This window comes from Megalobrama amblycephala, linkage group LG18, assembly GCF_018812025.1.
Source record: "Megalobrama amblycephala isolate DHTTF-2021 linkage group LG18, ASM1881202v1, whole genome shotgun sequence".
Lineage (NCBI taxonomy): Eukaryota > Metazoa > Chordata > Actinopteri > Cypriniformes > Xenocyprididae > Megalobrama > Megalobrama amblycephala.
In genome coordinates, this window is record NC_063061.1 from 10,757,149 (window position 1) to 10,778,657 (window position 21,509).

At 34.6% G+C, this 21,509-nt stretch overlaps 1 protein-coding gene across 2 annotated transcripts in view; it reads left to right on the top strand.

Annotated features, from left to right (window-relative positions):
• The window catches only part of gemin5 (gem (nuclear organelle) associated protein 5), a 42,145-nt gene that overhangs the window by 9,418 nt on the left and 11,218 nt on the right, over nucleotides 1-21,509 (top strand). For both annotated transcript variants that reach the window (XM_048165870.1, XM_048165869.1), the window contains exons 13-18: nucleotides 4,374-4,555; nucleotides 7,363-7,502; nucleotides 9,583-9,754; nucleotides 15,868-16,083; nucleotides 16,221-16,337; nucleotides 20,646-20,768. In XM_048165870.1, the coding sequence (XP_048021827.1) occupies nucleotides 4,374-4,555; nucleotides 7,363-7,502; nucleotides 9,583-9,754; nucleotides 15,868-16,083; nucleotides 16,221-16,337; nucleotides 20,646-20,768 (950 nt within the window). The remainder of the gene's footprint in view (nucleotides 1-4,373; nucleotides 4,556-7,362; nucleotides 7,503-9,582; nucleotides 9,755-15,867; nucleotides 16,084-16,220; nucleotides 16,338-20,645; nucleotides 20,769-21,509) is intronic.

The window sequence follows — 21,509 nt, forward strand, 5'->3', positions numbered from 1 at the left end:
ACGAGTTTATTCTCAACATTTTATCTCAATTTTTTTCTCGAAATTTAACGACATTTTTCTCATAATTTAACGAATTTGTTCTCGTAATTTAACGACTTTTTTCTCGTAATTTAATGACTTTATTCTCAACATTTTATCTCAACTTTTTTCTCGAAATTTAACGAGTTTTTTCTCGTAATTTAACGAGTTTATTCTCAACATTTTATCTCGACTTTTTTCTCGAAATTTAACGAGTTTTTTCTCGTAATTTAACGAGTTTATTCTCAACATTTTATCTCGACTTTTTTCTCGAAATTTAACGAGTTTTTTCTCGTAATTTAACAAGTTTATTCTCAACATTTTATCTCAACTTTTTTCTCGAAATTTAACAATTTTTTCTCGTAATTTAACGAGTTTATTCTCAACATTTTATCTCGACTTTCTTCTCGAAATTTAACAAGTTTTTTCTCGTAATTTAACGAGTTTATTCTCAACATTTTATCTCAATTTTTTTCTCGAAATTTAACGACATTTTTCTCATAATTTAACGAATTTGTTCTCGTAATTTAACGACTTTTTTCTCGTAATTTAACGAGTTTATTCTCAACATTTTATCTCGACTTTCTTCTCGAAATTTAACGAGTTTTTTCTCGTAATTTAACGAGTTTATTCTCAACATTTTATCTCAATTTTTTTCTCGAAATTTAACGACATTTTTCTCATAATTTAACGAATTTGTTCTCGTAATTTAACGACTTTTTTCTCGTAATTTAATGACTTTATTCTCAACATTTTATCTCAACTTTTTTCTCGAAATTTAACGAGTTTTTTCTCGTAATTTAACGAGTTTATTCTCAACATTTTATCTCAGTTTTTTTCTCGAAATTTAACGAGTTTTTTCTCGTAATTTAACGAGTTTATTCTCAACATTTTATCTCGACTTTTTTCTCAATTTAACTATTTTTTTCTCGTAATTTAACAAGTTTATTCTCAACATTTTATCTAAATTTTTTTCTCGAAATTTAACGACATTTTTCTCATAATTTAACAAATTTGTTCTCATAATTTAACGAATTATTCTCGTAATTTAATGACTTTATTCTCAACATTTTATCTCAACTTTTTTCTCGAAATTTAACGAGTTTTTTCTCGTAATTTAACGAGTTTATTCTCAACATTTTATCTCGACTTTTTTCTCGAAATTTAACGAGTTTTTTCTCGTAATTTAACGAGTTTATTCTCAACATTTTATCTCGACTTTTTTCTCGAAATTTAACGAGTTTTTTCTCGTAATTTAACAAGTTTATTCTCAACATTTTATCTCAACTTTTTTCTCGAAATTTAACAAGTTTTTTCTCGTAATTTAACGAGTTTATTCTCAACATTTTATCTCGACTTTCTTCTCGAAATTTAACAAGTTTATTCTCGTAATTTAACGAGTTTATTCTCAACATTTTATCTCAATTTTTTTCTCGAAATTTAACGACATTTTTCTCATAATTTAACGAATTTGTTCTCGAAATTTAACGACTTTTTTCTCGTAATTTAATGACTTTATTCTCAACATTTTATCTCAACTTTTTTCTCGAAATTTAACGAGTTTTTTCTCGTAATTTAACGAGTTTATTCTCAACATTTTATCTCGACTTTTTTCTCGAAATTTAACGAGTTTTTTCTCGTAATTTAACGAGTTTATTCTCAACATTTTATCTCGACTTTTTTCTCGAAATTTAACGAGTTTTTTCTCGTAATTTAACAAGTTTATTCTCAACATTTTATCTCGACTTTTTTCTCGAAATTTAACGAGTTTTTTCTCGTAATTTAACGAGTTTATTCTCAACATTTTATCTCGACTTTCTTCTCGAAATTTAACGAGTTTTTTCTCGTAATTTAACGAGTTTATTCTCAACATTTTATCTCAATTTTTTTCTCGAAATTTAACGACATTTTTCTCATAATTTAACGAATTTGTTCTCGTAATTTAACGACTTTTTTCTCGTAATTTAATGACTTTATTCTCAACATTTTATCTCAACTTTTTTCTCGAAATTTAACGAGTTTTTTCTCGTAATTTAACGAGTTTATTCTCAACATTTTATCTCAGTTTTTTTCTCGAAATTTAACGAGTTTTTTCTCGTAATTTAACGAGTTTATTCTCAACATTTTATCTCGACTTTTTTCTCAATTTAACTAGTTTTTTCTCGTAATTTAACAAGTTTATTCTCAACATTTTATCTAAATTTTTTTCTCGAAATTTAACGACATTTTTCTCATAATTTAACAAATTTGTTCTCATAATTTAACGAATTTATTCTCGTAATTTAATGACTTTATTCTAGGGCTGTCAAATGATTAAAATTTTTAATCAAATTAATCCGAATTTTCAGTGGATTAATCAGGATTAATCACTATTTGCAATTACACCTGAATCCTAACCATTTTTTTTTCTGAAATGCATACCAAAAGATAAATAACATAAATAACAGTTAATTTAGTCTTAGTCTTGTGTCAAATGTCCTTGTTAGTTTTAGTCATATTTAGTCATTCACATATCTTTTTTTGTTAGTTTCTTGATAACAGACCGCTGCTAACTATAACACACCGTTGCCATGAAAAACAGAGCGTTGCCATGGACACACAGGATTCTAACCGTAGAGACGGAGCGCACTATTTTCTTTAGCGGAAGCAATACAATCGTTTTTAAATCAATAAACTCCTTTTTAAATCATAATTTTGTGTCAAATTATTGATTTATTTGGTAGGTAGCAATGTAATAAACGGGATCCGAACTCGTTCTGAATATTTTAAAGGTGTAACAGCTGATGAAAAAGCAGAGACGATTGTAGACGAAAATTAAGAGAGTAAGTTAGTTATCTTAGTTTTTATTTTATGCAAAACATTTTCGTCTCGTCTTTTTTCGTCAAATTCATGTTAATTTAGTCTTAGTGAGCGTTTTTGGACAGTGGTGCAGTCTTGCCATCGTCTCGTTTTAGTCATGAAAAAAAGGTCGTTGACGAACATATTTCGTCTTGTCTGACGAAATTAACACTTGACTTGGTTTAATTAATTCCAGAAAATAATCAAAGCAATGTTATTTGATAAGTTACAGACTGATTTACCTGCATGGGTAGGATTTACCATAGGCTACAAGCTTGAACAGCTCCGGTGAAATTGAAACTCCTTGTTACAAATCTTGCAAATAACCTTGTACTTGTTAACTGTACCATCATCATTCTTTTTATATTTGAATCCGTCAATAGGCCCACTTTGCTCACCTTACTCCATTTCGCCTCTAGCTCCCAACCACTTCCCTGACTTTCCTGACCTGAATAATTTGTCACACTGCGCATGCGTGAAATGCGTTAAAAAAATTGACGTAATTAACAACAAACAACTAATTAACGTCGTTAACGCGCTATTTTTGACAGCCCTACTCAACATTTTATCTCAACTTTTTTCTCGAAATTTAACGAGTTTTTTCTCGTAATTTAACGAGTTTATTCTCAACATTTTATCTCAATTTTTTTCTCAATTTAACGAGTTTTTCTCGTAATTTAACAACTTTAATCTCGAGATGGTTTTATTTTTTTATTATTGCTTGGCCCTAATCCTCTTCCGAGGTAAATATATTTATATTGTTACAAAAGATTCATCAAAGAATCCTGAAAAAAAAAAAAATCACTTTTCAACAAAATGCTAAGTAGCACAATTGATATTCAAAATTGATGATGATAATCAGAAATGTTTCTTGTACATCAAATCAGCATGTCAGAATGATTTCTGAAGGATCATGTGACTCTGAAGACTGGAGTAATGATGCTGAAAATTCAGCTTTACGTCACAGGAATAAATTACATTTTAAAATACGTTGAAAACAGTAATTTTAAATTGTGATAATATTTCACAATATTACTTTTTTTACTGTATGTATGATCCAATAAATGCAGCCTCGGTTGGGGATAAGAGACTTCTTTCAGAAACATTAAAAAAATCTTACCGACCCAAATCTTTTGAACAGTAGTGTGTCTAGAAACTAATGTTAACAAATTTAACCTTTGGTTCATTTTTGAAAAAGGAGACTATATTCAGTAGGTCATGTAGGACAGGGCGAGTGTATTCATCTGAGTCATGAGGCTGAGATATTACTTAAGATCATTTTTTTCAGCCCACATGGATTTGGTTACATCAGAAAATTTTAGAGGTGGAGAAACGTAAGATTAAAAATACAAATTCATGGATTGTGCACAATAAGACCAGACTCTATTTTGATTTCATGTTGTCTTTAAATATGAAATATATCATATGCAATCATATTGTAGAGTATTATGCATCAAATAAAGCTTATTATTAGAGGCTGTATTAAGTGTCTCACTCCATAAGGGTTTTTGTTGTAGGTCCATAGAGGTGTTGAAGGCTCCCATGCTGAATCTCTTGTGCACAGTGCAGCAGCATCATAAGATCATAAATTCACTGTGTTGGCACCATGAACACTCATCTCAGAATGAGCTGCAGTATCTGCTGGCATCCGGCTCCAATAATGCCACAGTCTATGTCCATGACCTCAGGAGCGCAATAGGTGAGAATCGGCTCTTGTATCTATCCTTGTTGGCTGTTCTATGCATACAAAAACATTACATACTGTGCACTGTATACATAATATATACTACAGGCAGTGTTGGGGAAAGTTGTTATGCTTTACAAAAAACTTTACTTTTTATGGAAAGTAATGCGTTACGTTACTTTTGCGTTACTTTTTCTAACCTGGGCTGGGCTTTTTTGGGAAAATGTAAAGGCCCTTTCACATCAAAAGTGAAATGGAAAAGGCCTCAGGCTGAAGGAAATTCACGCCTGTACAGTAGAGGGCATTAAACACTCTTAAAATAAAAATAATATAAAAAAATGAAACACAAATGTGATGTTAATCTAAAGTATTTTGCTTATTAGTATGGTTGAATTGGATCATCGAAGGTCAGCAGCAAAGCCACCGTTTAATAAAGTGAGATTAAATGCATTATGGCCCGGTTTCACAGACAGGGCTTAGCCTAAGCCAGGATTAGACCTTAGTTCAGTTAGGGCATTTAAATATCTTTTATAAACGTACACTAGAAAAAAACATTACTGGTGTGCATCTTTAGTCAAAACAGTGGCACTGACATATTTTAAGATATGTCAGTACAAGTTGCTTTCAGTTAAATCAGCTCAAACATGCATTTTAGTCTAGGACTAGCTTAAGCCTTGTCTGTGAAACCAGGGGAAAGTATATTTGTGTAATTTAACATATATAATTAGTGCAGGTTTGTGTGATATTCTGAATGTGCATTTCACTGTTTTTCAGGAATACTGAATCTGTTTTTGTGCAAGTTTGAAATACCTTTGCAGTGGTATACTGTTAGCGAACATCACGGGCAACAGGGCACATTTTGCATGTCTACATTGTTTGACACACCCATTTCAGTTCTTGGAGTCGCTACTAATGACCTGAATGTGACCCAGGTGTGTTTGATTGAGGAGACATGCAAAATGTGCATGGAATATGGTTGGGAACCACCGGTTTAGATGAATATGTAAATATGTGCTGTGTGCTTTCCTTTCAATAACAAAATAAACAACAAAAATGACAGCAGTGAGAAAACAGCAGTTAATAAAGCATCTGATCATAGCGATGTGGATATGTTTGTTCAAGTTCTGCAAATCAGTCACGTCATGTTTATTTATATACCACTTCATACAATATATTGTTTTATATATGTTTTCCATCCAGATTTTGCACTGTTTTGTTATCGGCAAAGTTAATATGCAAAACATACATTTGCATTTCCATCCAACTGGCCTTTTACTGATAAAATAATGACATCATCCCTCAAAAAACATATTGTTGTATAGGTTTTGTTGTATCACAAAAAAACTGCCCGAGCTGTTTCCATACATAATTTCACATATATCATTTCAATAATGTAATTTCATAGAATTTCAAATTATATTTTATCTTTCTCATCCCAAATATTTGAAATGTAGAGTAATAAGACAATTGAAATATCGCCACTTTACTGCTTACTATTTTCACAAATAGGCTACTTTAATACTTAGTACTTTAAGTACTTTAATATTATGTAATGCTTTAATATTATTAAGTAATATTATTTAATATTACTTTGTGTCCATGGGTTTGGACACAGGGCAGGGTAAAATTTTAGGGTCCATAAAAAGATTGGTACAGTGAAATGTTCATTCTTTGCATTTTGCAGCAAAGGCCTTTTAAATTTAGTCGGTTTAACATGGCCGACAATTCATTAGATCATTCTAAGCAACAAAGTTATTTGTTCTGGTTTTAGAGTTCAATAACATCAAATTGTTCCGAAACATCAAATTGCTTTTTTTTTTTTCCAGAGACCGATGCAACTCTAAAATTCAATAGAGCTTTTTGGATTCAATCCACTTTATTTTCATAATTAGTTTGAGTTAAAATTATTTTAATAAATTGTATTTATAAAATTATTTTATTAACAATTGTCATGTTTGTGAGTTTTATTTGTCATGTAGCCTAGTGCAGGTTCTGACCATGAAATAAAACTCTTGATTTTATGATGCATTAATTACAGCTTTATTTATTCAGTTACAGAAGTAACATGTTATTTGTGTATTTTACTTTTATTTTTGTCAGCATTGGAACAGCCTTCATTTGATGAGCTGCAGAGATTTTCAAGATGCTATATGTTCCTCATCCATTTGAAACAAAACTTTATTACACATTATTAAATTATGTAAAAAATTATTTTTAAGTGTCATATTTTTTTATTTTTTTTTATTTCGCTATTTAGACCAGTACTTTTCAGAAACAGATGCAGTTGTATTATTTTTCTGAATAACTTTTAGGGCTATTAGACTGTAGATGCTTGGTAATTGGCCTATTATTTTAAAATGGGTGAAACAACTGCCTGTTCTGAATTAATACACTGTAAAAAAAATATATAAATGTAAATATAAATGACATTTCTATCAGCTGTATCGGTAACCATTTTAAAGCACTAAAACTTTTGTCGCTAAAATTAGAATTACAACTCTCCAGTGTGTTTCATATTTTACGCATGTCTGACCTCAATGTACCAGACAGAAGAAATGAACTGGAAAAGATTTCCACATCAAAGAAGGCAGAGCCTCATGCCACTCATACCTATTACATAATGTCCACAGACCAATGGTCATTCGAAGGTGTTTCTGGAAAGCTCTCTTTGGCAAGTTGTTTCTAACCCCAGAAACAAAGTCCAGACAAACTTTGTTTTGGCCTGATTTTGTTCAAAGTTTGTTCTTCGATTATGCTTGAAGTATATCGGGGGCTTGAATGTGCTTGAATGTGTTTTTCTTATTAGGGTTTTTCTTTTACAGAAACTCCATCAGAGAGTCCAGTGCTGGTGACTGAACCTTTCAGAACTCTCTCTGGTCACACCAACAAAATCACCGGCCTAGCCTGGAGTCCCCATCACGATGGGCGTCTGGTGACAGCGTGTTATGATGGAACCTCTCAGGCAAGTTAGACTTTTTTTTTTCTTTTTTTTTTTGCTAAAAAAGGTGGTTAAAATAAAAAATGACGCAATAATATCATGGAATTCAAGGTGGTTATTTTATCTGGAAATTTAGATTAGTGGGGTCATGACATGAAATTTTTATTTTATGTTCCTTAAGGTTAAATTATAATGTTAATAATGGTTTTGCACAAGAAAACAAATATACATGTGGAAAAAATCTGTTATTTTCTACCCTTATTCTGAACCTCTGTCTGAAATGATCTGCAAACAAGCTTTTTAAACTGGACGCTTCAAAGCGAACGTTGTTAATGATGATGATGATGATGATGATGCATTTTATTTATATTGCACTTTTCTCAAACTCAAAGCGCTACATATATGAATAATGTAGACAAAATACAATAAATAAAATAAACCAGCAATAACAATAGTACAATAGTAAAACATAATAGTACACTCAAAGACGGTAAGCATCTTTAAAAAGATGGGTCTTCAAAGACTTATAACTTATAATTACTTAAATCAGTCCATTGTTGGGGAATTTCAAATAGCCAAGGGAAGTTTTTTTTCCACAAACGTGGAGCTGAAACAGAAAAAGCCCATCCACCCATAGACTTCAATTTGAAAGTGGGCTGCTGAAGAGTAAAGCAGTCAGAAGAGTGGAGAGAGCGAATTGGTGTGTACAGAGCTACTAAATTACAAAGGTATGCTGGAGCTGTCCCATGAAGAGCCTTATGTTAAAATCAAGATTTTAAAATCAATACGTGCCTGTACTGGAAGCCAATGCAATTAATAAAGAACCAGGGAAATATGCTGGCGAGCAGTTGTGTAGGGCAGTACATGTACTGCAGATTTTTGAATATACTGCAGTTTCTTGATATACTTATCAGGGAGACCAGAATAAAGTACATTACAATAATCTAGCTTCAATGTAATAAAGGCATGGATAAGCATCAGGCAGAGATAGAGAAGTAGTATGGCAATATGTCTGAGATGGAAAAACACAGATTTCAAGACCATTTTAATATGGCTTCGAATGACAATTACAAATCAAAAATAACACCAAGGTTGCGCACTTGTGATGATGGAGACACAAGGTCAGAAACGGTAAACAAATTGAGATTTTTGCATTTATACAAAGCTGTCAGCATCCCTACAAGGAGAAGTTCGGATTTAGATTTGTTAAGCTTAGGATAATTGTCATGCATCCACACTGTTATTTCTTCCAGACATGCAGTAAGAAATGTAAGAGCAAGATTAGGATCAGGGTATGTGCTGACATAGATCTGCACATCATCAGCATAAAAATGAAACCCCAGACAATACTTTCTAATAATGTCACCCAGAGGCAACATATTTATGCAAAACAAAATGGGTTCAAGTACTGCGGGTCACCTTTTGAACTAATGTTGGCGCAGACTTGTTTTTTCCCAGACAAACAAATTGAAAACGTTTAGAGAGATAGTATTTAAAGCATTCAGACACAAAATCAGAAATGCCTAACCAAACACGTAACCTATTCAGAAGGATGGTATGACATATAGTGTCAAAAGCAGCACTAATGTCTAGCAGGACTAGTTGGCAGAAGTAAGAAGGTCATTTGTGACCTGGGCTAGAGCAGTCTCCGTTCTTAAACACGCATCTGTATTGTATGCTATATCCGGTGTAGACAGTGTCACTGATTTATAATGGGTTCACATCCTGTGTAGGCAAATGTCAGCTGTTAAGTGAGTGAATGCCAGTGGGTGGGGCCTATGGTGCAATGAGGTATAACTATTCGTCGACGTTTTGCTCTGGAGGCAGTCATATTTGCCTGTGTTACGTCACAGATCCTGCAATATCAAAATGAGCCGTTTTTGGAGCTTGATTAAATAAATCCTTTGTTTATAATGAAGAGAACGTTTTAAGCTATGAAACTTGCAAAATGTTTTAAGAATGTACAAAGACACTCATGTCAAGAGATCAAGGCATATTTGATTTCTCATGTCATGGCCCCTTTAAATAATCATGTGTGGATAATCCATCATCCAGAAAAAATACATAAAAAATGTTATTGCTCTGTAATAACTCATTTTTCCAGGTGTGGGATGTGCTGAAAGAGCAGCCGGTGTGTAACTACAGGGGTCACTCAGGCCGACTGCTGTGCGTGCAGTGGTCCGCCGTTCACCCAGATCTGGTCTGGACCGGTGGAGATGACTTCACCCTCCAAGAATGGGCTGTATCCAAGCAGGAACACATCACACCTCCCAAGAGTATGTAAACTATTATATTTAACTAGTGATGCACTGAAACAAACAAACAAAAATATTCAATGAAAATTAATTTTTGGTTTTGTCCAAAACAGTTTTGCAGAGGCAAAATCTTTGACTGAAAATTGATGTTTAATTAACACTTCTCTAATGGCACATTGTGCCTGTCTATTTTGTGCAGAAAGCTGCAAAAGGTAAACATGTCAGCTATGTAGACACTAGGGCTGAGTTGACTATCAATTTCTCGTTTTAATCTATCTTTATTTTGAAGCAAGATCTTTTAATCTTTGCTGTTTTCAGTTAATAAGTTTCAGTTAGTAATTGCAATAAGCTTTGTGTTTTGTTACATTTGATATGAAACAAAGTGTGAGCTTTCAAATTCTGTCAGGTTTAATCACAAAATTCAAACAATAAATATCATTTTGTCACTCTTTAATGTGGCATCGCTGTAGTGCCTCAGTTCAAGCAGCATGTGAATCAATCATCTCTTCCACTTTACTACTAGCACATGAAATAAATATGATTAAACATCAGAAGACATGTTGGAAGACAGAACAACTTACTTAAATGTATCATGTCTCATGTAATGTCTCAGTGTTTTAAAGTGTGCAAATTTTAGCGGCATCTAGCAGTGAGGTTACGAACTGCAACTAACGGCGCACACCCCTCCCTTTCGGAGAAGCTACGGTGGCCGTCTGGCCAAAATGTTGTCCTCTGAGAGAGCAGAGAGTAGCTCTCTGCTTCTAATAAACCGGATTACTACTATTACTACTTTGTGCATATTCAACGATGCAAGCTGCCTCTAAAAACACGAACAATTTAGAAGAACAACAACATTGTGACGTAACGTGCTCTGTAGAGTGTTTGCCCGTTTAGGGCTGCTGTAGAAACATGCCGGCACTTAAAGGTGCAATATGTAATGTTTTTGCAGTAAAATATCCACAAACCACTAGGCCAGTGTTTATATATTTTGTTCACTTGAGTACTTACAATAGCCCAAATGTTTCCAGCTATTTGTAAATCATGAGAAAATTGCAATTTTAACCAAGGCTCCGGGACGTGTGAGGAGTCGCCTGTCAATTGCGTCATACCCACGTTAACCCTCGGTCTGCCTCGGATTCAGGTTTTATTTTGTTGAAACCATGGAAACAACAAAGATGCTTTAATATATTACATGTTTTAATAGGCAAGGAAACAACTGTTTTAATATATTTATAGACTGAAAACTAATTATTGTTATACAGCTCAACACGTTTAGTCTTGTTGTTTAAATCTAATTTTCTTGATTTTTTGCGCGAGTACCATGCCTCAGAGAAAAACATTATTTTGTCAAGTAGCTAACATAGCATAATCAGATGGAGCTTTATTTTTAGTAACAGTAATACAGAATTTTCTCCATCATAATGAATTACATGCCATTATCAATACAAGCCATCCAGTATTTAAAATGATATTCTAAAATTGATCTGTCTTACTGCAGTGACAAGTGTCAAGTGTCTCTCAGCAGCTGCCGAGTGAACGCACAGAGTAACGCTATAACAGCATTTTCAGCACTCTCAAATGTATCTAATATGATAGTCGCCGGCGACTGTGTCATAATAAAACTTCCGCTGCTCGTGAGGCGTGTGTTGCGCAATCGCTCCAGCGGCCTCGTTTAGCTCCCACAACACTTGGTCCTGCTCTGCTTCATACTACAGTAACGTTAATAATCGCATCCATGAACATGATTTCTTGCCGAGTCCTATCCCAATTGTTTTCCACTGTCCGTTGAGGTGGAGACCACATGTCCCAAGATTCCGCTCTCAAACTTGCCGTCATCAAGCTACGCCTTTGTTTGAATAGGCTTCTAGCGACCTTTAGCGGACAGAATTCTTACATACTTCACCTTTAATGGCGACTTGACATGGAGGGGGGATCCGCGGTGGATGAAGATTAGTGATGTGTGGATCGCGGTTATATCCGCGGGCGCTGCAGATAATCTGTGAGTTGGGCGGGCGGGTCAGGTAATAAAAAATAACATTCAATTAATTGCGGGTGCGTCGCGGGTGGATGAGAGATAAATCATGAATATATTGACACAAACTCTCATTTCACGGTAAGATGCAATGAACGTGCATCACGCTTAGTTTTGTTTTCAAAGGAAAAACCAATTTCAGGGAAAACCAATAAAGAAAAACATTTGCCGAGAGCAACTCCTAGTGGACATTATAGAACACATAGGAAGAAAATCTACATGAGATATTGCTTAAAGGTGCCCTAGAATCAAAAATTGAATTTACCTTGGCATAGTTGAATTACAAGAGTTCAGTACATGGAAATGACATACAGAGAGTCTCAAACATCATTGTTTTCTCCTCCTTGTGTAAATCTCATTTGTTTAAAAGACCTCAGAAGAATAGGCGAATCTGAACATAACACCGACTGTTACGTAACAGTCGGTGTGTACGCCCCCAATATTTGCATATGCCTGCTCATAATCGAGGCATTACACAAGGGCAGCCAGTATTAACGTCTGGATCTGTGCACAGCTGAATCATCAGACTAGGTAAGCAAGCAAGGAAAACAGTGAAAAATGGCAGATGGAGCAATAATAACTGACATGATCCACGATAACATGATATTTTTAGTGATATTTGTAAATTGTCTTTCTGAATGTTTCGTTAGCATGTTGCTAATGTACTGTTAAATGTGGTTAAAGTTACCATCGGTTATTACTGTATTCACGGAGACAGGAGCCGTCGCCATTTTCATTTTTAAACACTTGCAGTCTGTATAATTCATAAACACAACTTCATTCTTTATAAATCTCTCCAACAGTGAGTATAGATATATAAACAGTATATATATTAGCCGTTAGCCCTGGATCACAGCCTCAAATTCATTCAGAATCAAATGTAAACATCCAAATAAATACAATACTCACATGGGGGCGGGGAGCGTGCGATTTAAAGGGGCCGCAGCCTGAATCTGCGCATTTCTAATTATGCCCCAAAATAGGCAGTTAAAAAAATTAATTAAAAAAAAACTATGGGGTATTTTGAGCTGAAACTTTACAGACACATTCAGGGGATACCTTAGACTTATATTACATCTTGTAAAAAAACATTTGATGGCACCTTTAATACTAATTGTAATTTTTCGTCAGGCACTAATTTGCAGACGCAAATGCGGGGTTCAATTGTTAAGCAGCAATGGAGGCAAAACAAATCTGAGAGAAATTTCAAAAAAGGAGAATTAAAAAAAGGGAAGGTAAGAAAAGTACCGTGTGGGAGCATTTTAGTGTTAACTAATCAAGTATTGGATGTGTGATATGTAACAACTGTGAAACGCTGTATATGATAAATGAATAAAGCCTATCCAGCCTTTGCTTGGGCTTAACGTATTTAATGACGTGTGTGTTTGGGAAGTTGCAGTGATGGAAACAATGACATTCCAATTTAAGTTTGAAGGGAATAAAGCCTCTAAGTCTAAAGACAAGCAATTTTGCCAAAGAAGACCCTTTTATTACTTTAAATAAGTTCTAAATTCATTTAAAAGCAGCCTAGTTCAGTGTAATATGTTACCATATCATGAGCTGATCCGCGCATCACTAATGTAGCTAGAAATGACTCATTCATAGTTATGTATGTTATATTGCATTTCTGTCAATAGATCCTTTAAATGCTGAAATATGTGAGCAAAAAACCTTGTGAACAATGTCACGTAACATTACGTTTAGGAAAGACACTCAATGTTCTTAGCTTGATAGTCAGCTAGAAAAAAGTACTCGAGAGGAGCATTTTGAGAGGAGTATATATTTTGTAATATATACACTATATTACATTATCATTATTTTTTTGCTTGTTGTGTTTATTAAGGTATGTCTGAATAAATGTCATGAAAACACATTTTATTAGTGCCAATGTTTAAATATTTAAACAATTGCAAAAGAAACATAATTTAATTGTTAAATTAATTAATTAAAAAGTTGATATAAAAACTACATCCAAAATTGTTTTAATTTATAAATAAAAGGCATTTTTCCTACCCTGATTTTAACCCGTCTGTTTTGAACGCTCTGTTTTAAGGGGCATGTCTGCTGTGAGACTTCAGTGTAAATGCCCACTGCTGTGATTGGCTAACATCTTTCCATTTGAAATAGCCAAGTATTACTCTCTCTTTTACTATTACAGCTCTCAAGGTTAACTAATCGTGAAAAGTTCTGCATTACATTTAGATCTATGGCATTATATTTAGATCGTGGCATGAAAGGTTGCAGTGATGAACATTGTAGCCGATCACAGACGTGTTGAGCTCATGAAAGCAGTGATCTCGTTATTGAAACTCAAGTTCTATACACTAACAAATGCTTTTATCTTCACTAACAGTGCAAACACGGTATAACTAAGAGATTCGTTGAATAAAACGGGAGTTTTGTGCGTCAGTCACTGATAAACACGCACTGTTTGAATGACAGCTTCAGCGTGCACTGCTCCAACAATTGCAAAGGGAGCTTTCTTTGATCGCTTTCTTTATATAATTTAATCACCATTAAATAACAGATTATTTTCATCATACTAAGAGAAACAACGCAAGTTGACGTTTTGTCACGGGTTTGATTTACTGACACACAGACAAAAAATCTGACTGTTCATGAATCATTACATATCAGATCAGGCATTAGAATTAACACAGTTACTTACATGTTGTTGCATTACTGTCGAGTCCAGGCACTGCACAATATTTTGTAATCCTCAACGGCATGTTTATTGCTTGGTAGCTCGATCTGGTTTAGCACCACGTAGGCTTATGTTACTTAGGCTACCTATTCTTTTGCATGTTATGCATGAATCGGTGGGCGGGGCTAAACAGGCAGTGATGAAGTAGGCGTTGATCTTCTTCTGCGGAGGTGGTGCTTGCTGCCCTTTGACGTCATAGATCCCCACTTTGTAAATCCTGTTGTTTGCTTGGTCTGGTGTCAATTAAAGCTTTTATTGGACTAACAAGGAAGTTTTCAGCTCTAAAACTTACAGGATATTCTTAAAGTATGATCACCTCTTATATATCAAAAGCTCAAGGAAAATTGGATTTCTCAGTTCATCACCCCTTTAATTTTGGTCAAAAGTAATTTTAATGCATCATATGGCTGTACAATCCTGGATAAATTGAGAATCACATTTTTTTTTTTTTTTTTTTTTTCAAATAGAGATCACAATTCTCCAAGGATTCTGAATAGACAACTAAACAAAATAACATGTAGTTTACTAGAGGTTCTGAAATGTTTATATATTTAATTATAATATATTTTTTATGAATATGAAAAATTAATTAATGACACACTCTTAGAGACTTAACTTGCTTCATTACTGAATTAATGTGTTTTTAAACAAATCTCTTGAATGAATGATTCAAAGACAAATACATTTTATTATTAGCAGTCACTTGTCACCACCTACTGGTGTAATGATGTAATTGATACAATCTTTATTTAAAGCGTCAAGTTAACGGGGTGCAATGTGCAATTTTTAATACTCCTTAATGATTGTTGCTTGTCAGACTGTACGAACATGATCCTTATGTCACATTGTGGGATCTCAGCTGTCCTATATGTCAGACTGTACGACAGTCAAACAAACTTGTCCGTAGTTTTACATCAACCCATACACATTTGGTGAATGAGCTGCATTACATGCGGGTCGAAATAGTGGCTAACAAAGAAATCTGTAGCTTTAATTTTGATCAAACTGCAGGACTGTGCGCCAAATCTTCTGACACTGCCAGAATTTCGTCAGAAGTAAAATTTGATCGCAACGGTCATTAATCAGCTGTCGGTGAACATGTCAAAGTACCGATCAAAGGCTTCAGATTTTAGCCTAGGATCAGAGGAATCATTTAGGATTCTCAAAATTCATGGCCAAAATCTGTGTGCACCTGCTTTTACTTTCAAAAGGTGAAAGTAGTCAGAATTTATATCAGAACTATAAACATTGAATTATTGTAACAGAAATAATGATACTGTGTGGTTGAAGAGAAGCTGTCGAAAGTCTGGTCTGCGCCATTTCACACTCTGTCTGATAGAGCCAAGAACTGTATAAATATAATTAACTATACACATACTTTGATGATTTCATCAACAGGTAAAAAACGTGTTGAAATAGAGAAAAAGAGAGGACCGCAGAAGAAGTCCAAGAAGAAAAAGAAGGCACCAGGAAAAGGAGGGATAAAGCCCGAAGAAAGCGAATTGCCTTTAGGTGAAGAAATGAAAGGAGCAGCAGGCAGCGGAGCAGAAGAGGGCCAATCAGACAATGACGAGGAGGAAGAGAAGGAGAACGCAGACGGTCTGTCCGTCACGGGTAACTTCTTTCTTGCTTTCATCTCTCGCTGTCTGTTCCAGTTCCTCTCGCTTTTGTGCTTCCAGCTCAGTCTTTGAAATGTCACTCCAACTGTCTGGGTGTCGTGTGATGAATAACCTTTATCATTGGGGTCACAGGCTGGTCCAGAGAGAGCAGTGTGGACACACGTGGCACTGAGACGGTTCAGAATGGAGAAAAGTTCATCCATGCAGTTAAAAGGGAGGTCAAAGAGGAGAAGAAAAGAGAGAAATCAGGTTGGTCTCTGCCTCGTATGTGTGTGTTCAATACATTCTTCTATTCCACCTTAACTACTATGTACTTAAGTAAAAAAAAAAAGTTAGGTACAATGTGCTTGTGTTCATGTTGAATTGCAAAACACTTTTGCTGCTATTGAGGTGGGATGCAGATTCTTTTTGAACATGTATCATGCAAAAAAACTTAGTGCACTTGTGACCTCTGATTCAAAATACAGTTCAACAGTTCCCACCCACTTTTTCAGCGGCGCTGGTTTTGGAAGTATTTTCTCCAATAATTTTAAGCCAAAGCCAATCAGATACAAGGTGAATCATATATATATATTTTTTTTTTTTTGCTGTCAAGACTGTGTACTTTACGGCTTTAGTGAGGGGAAAGAACTACAATCCCATGAAGCATTGCGAACAGCATAAAAATGATGGAGAAATATAAAACTTCTCATGTACAAATGTTGATTTTTTTTTATATATATATATATATATATATATATATATATATATATATATATATATATATATATATCCGACTCTGATTGGTGGAATTTTCTGCACAGCATCAAGAGAAATGTAGTTTTCCACAAGGAATTCCACCGTTAAACGGTTGTTTTAAAAATAAGCTAAAATAAGCTAAAATATATACATGCATATAGTTGCTCTCGGCGAAATTCGCCGTTTTGAATCAAAATATGTCATCCGAAGATTTTTTCTTTTAAATTTGCGGGCACAATAAACCTCACAATAATCAAAAATTGGCTACTTTCCCATAGACTGCAGGTCATATACGTCTCGAGCTCTCCTGGGGTCTCATTTATAAAACTGTGCATAGGATCACTACTAAAAGTGTACGTACGCGCAAAAGCTAGATTCTGCGTACGCACAAAAAAAATCTGATTTATAAAACTATGCGTACGCCAGATCCTGCGCACAAATCCCTTTATAAATCCCAGTCAGCAGAAGATTGTGCGTACGTGCATCTCCACCCTGTCTCCTCCCCGAAATCACCATATATGGAGCTTACGACGCCTAGTTTTACTATGCATAACCTCATCTGCATATCATTTACATACATATTCCCATCCACGTGACTCCACGGTTAACACGTCAAAGGTACAAGACATTGGAAAATATTAGATATGGACTATAAATGCCATTTGTGCCACACATTATATTGATAAAGATCATCCAATATCCTCTTTATGTTTTAGAATAAATATATCAAAATATCCATAAAAACAAAATTGTAATACTTCAGATAAAGGTTTTAGGATAGAGTTGATTCATTCATTTCCACTGGTCAGATAGTATTTTAATAGTTTTAAACAATTCAAATCAAATTTGCAGTTTTGCTGATGAGGTGAACATATCTTTTAGGAAGTTTATAGGCTATTTTTAGTGGAAACAGATCGGCCTACTTATTTATTGCAGTGTAAATACAATTGTCCGAAACGGCGCGTCACTGACAAAGTATTTTAAAAAGAAAACATGCAAATCTTACCGTTTTCCTCAAATTATATCCTTCAAATGGTAATTATTTGAAGATCCTTCACACGAACACCTCCTGCAGCTGTGGTTGTACAGTAAGATATTATTGGACCTATTCAAACTGGACAACAGACCGTTCGACCACCGAATCCAGCAGTGTCTTCCATAATATCGAAGTTAAGTGTGCATCACTGATCGTCATTCTCGAAAAAATATTTTGTCATAACATCTGCAGTGTGGTTTAAAGAGGAATTATTGTGCTTCCAGCGCTCCTCGCTGTCATTAAAACAGCGTGTCACTGGAAAAGTGAACGAAAGTAGCACATCTACTATCTCAATTCATATCACTTTTGTCTCCAGAATGTGCGTACGCACGGCTCAAAGTTTGCTTAAAGGTGCGCACATTCTCCCGTCAAGTTTGTTTTTATATATCACAACCTTTGCTTGGGAACTGGCGTACGCACGTTTCCAGCCCTGTTTTGTGCGTATGCACGCTTTATAAATGAGACCCCTGATCTTTTTTGGTGCTCTGTGGTGTGACTGACACGTCGCTGTAGCGCTTCAGTTCACAAAGAGCGCACGTGAACCGATCATCTCTTCTGCTTTACAGCACGAAATAAACATGAATAATTATCCGAAAGGTATATTGAAAGATACAGTACAAATTACCGAAAAGCCGTTCAATGTCCAAAATCTCGTTAGTCAGCTACAAAAATGAACTTAGAGAGGAGCATTTTGATATATATCCACTGTGACTAGGCTATTGCATATTTATTGTACTTAACATGTTCTTCAATATTGAATGTATAAAAACGTTTTATGATGGCCACCATTTAAATGTTTAGACCTATGTAAAAACGAGTAGAAACATAATTATGTAATTAAAAATTTATTATAACGTTATTGTAAAAACTTCTTTTGTGTAATTTATATGTAAGTAGCTTACAAATCAATTAATTTTAACCTTTAATATTATAATGATGTACCAGCTGTGGTTCCCTGTATAGTTTACAGCATTAGTTGAGAGATATTTTTTTCTTTGAGGAAATTTGCCATGTACTGTACCTGATAGACCCCAAATTAATCAATTTTGAAGGTAATCGAATTGAAATCAAATGGCAAGCTTCTGAATCAAAATTAAATAAAATTGTGAAATTTGTGTCAATGCCCAGCCCTAGTGTCAATAAATGTTTTTTAATTTTTATTTCTTTTTTTTTACTTGAAGCAAATGTTGTTTTTTCCACTTATTTTCTTGTGGGAGTGCACCAGAATGCTTAGTTTATGTTAAAATCATATGAAAATAATGCAGGCTGACAGCTTCAGCAGCAGCAAATACCATGGATTAACAACCTCATAGCTCACAGTTGGTCTGTCTTTAAAGGGTTAGTTCCCCCAAAAATGAAAATTATGTCATTAATGACTCACCCTCATGTCGTTCCAAACCCGTAAGACCTCCGTTCATCTTCGGAACACAGTTTAAGATATTTTAGATTTAGTCCGAGAGCTTTCTGTCCCTCCATTGAAAATGTATGTACGGTATACTGTCCATGTCCAGAAAGGTAATAAAAACATCATCAAAGTAGTCCATGTGACATCAGAGGGTCAGTTAGAATTTGTTGAAGCATCGAAAATACATTTTGGTCCAAAAATAACAAAAACTACGACTTTATTCAGCATTGTATTCTCTTCCGGAATCCTTTCCATTGAATTGATTCCATTGAATCCTTTCATCCGTTGGCGTTGGTAATGCACTTTTACATCGCCGTGGTTGTTTTTGGCGATTAGGACATCCGTGACATTTTGAAGCATTGAAAATCAATAATAACAAAATGGTAACAATAATGGTCCAAAAATAACAAAAACTACGACTTTATTCAGCATTGTATTCTCTTCCGAGTCTGTTGTCAATCCGCGTTCACGACTCCGCAGTGATGCTGCTGATGTGTTATCTGGTGTACCCGAGCTTCGTTTACAAGAAGGGGGTGGTAATGCACCAAAACGCTGGATGCCAGCCGCCGTAAAACAAGAAGAAGCTTCGTTTACAGTCTGAGGGAGACGCACGCTGTATTCAAGCTATTCTACATTGTTTGTATTTTGGTATTGCTATATTTTTTAAAATGGTGCGTAAGTGTGCATGTCGCGAATGTCCTAATCGCCATAAACAACCACGGCGACGTAAAAGTGCATTACCAACGCCGACAGATGAAAGGATTCAATGGAATCAATTCAATGGAAAGGATTCCGGAAGAGAATACAGTGCTGAATGAAGTCGTAGTTTTTGTTATTTTTGGACCAAAATGTATTTTCGATGCTTCAACAAATTCTAACTAACCCTCTGATGTCACATGGACTACTTTGATGATGTTTTTATTACCTTTCTGGACATGGACAGTCTACCGTACATACATTTTCAATGGAGGGACAGAAAGCTCTCGGACTAAATCTAAAATATCTTAAACTGTGTTCCAAAGATGAACGGAGGTCTTACGGGTTTGGAACGACATGAGGGTGAGTCATTAATGACATCATTTTCATTTTTAGGTGAACTAACCCTTTAAAAGTATTTAAGTTATTGTTCAAAATCAATTTCCCTACAGAGAAAATGAATGAGTTTTTACTCCAACAGTGCAATTGTTTATTCATTTTTTATGACTTAATATTATTTATTTATTTAATAAATGAATTAATCAGTTATTACATTTAAATAAATAAACATCTTGGGGCTTTAAAAACCTATGGTTTTTGTCGTCACTGACATCAAACCTGGTGTGAGAAAAAGGAAACATTGTAAAGGCTCTTATGATATATTATTTATTGTTCATTTTAGATCTGTCTTTAAAAAAGAGAAAGCCTCGGTCCATTCTCCCGCTCAGTACTTCTATGGATCACCGACCCAAAGAGGAACTTCAACAGGACTGTCTGACACTCGCTGCTGTGAGACACTCACATGGTAAGTCAGGAGCCCAACATCAGGCTTAAAAGCATGTAGAAACATTAAAGGCCTGTTTTCACAAAGAACCATAACTAGATTAGCATCCACACCAACTCAAAATATTATTCCGTTTATTTTAAGCGTGCACTGCAGTTATGTGTTTTGCCGCTTTAAATGCTCGAGCTCTTAGAGCAGGATGGATACTGAATGTCTATCAATGTTTTTGTTGTTCATCAGCTGGAAAAAAATCGTTCTGTAAGTGATTCTAACTATATTGTTCATCTTTGCCATTATTATATAAGTTGTGGTGTGGACTCTGCTTTTGTGTTATATTTAGAACTATATAATTATCGTGATCATTATAGTTATCGTCCCTGGTGTGAACGGGCCTTAAGAAACAAGCTTTGCATATATGCGGCTGTTATATATTAAATATATATAAATCTCTGAGATGTTTACTGTGGTATAATACTGCAGTTGTCCTGCTGAAACACGTTCTGTCCTAGTTCTTCTGTGACGAGGCAAATGAAATGCAAAAGGATTGAATGCTGTTTGTAAAGTTTCAGGAACATCATGTAAAACGTTGTTTTGGCCATGTACCAAAGTAATACCATAGGATTCTATGATTTATCTTGGACTGTTATGTAGACTGCTGGTCAAAAATTTGGGGTCTGTGCGAAAAAAAATAAAATGTAAAATAATCTTACTAACCCCAATTATTTGAATAGTAGTCTAAATGGTTTATGAATATGGAAATCA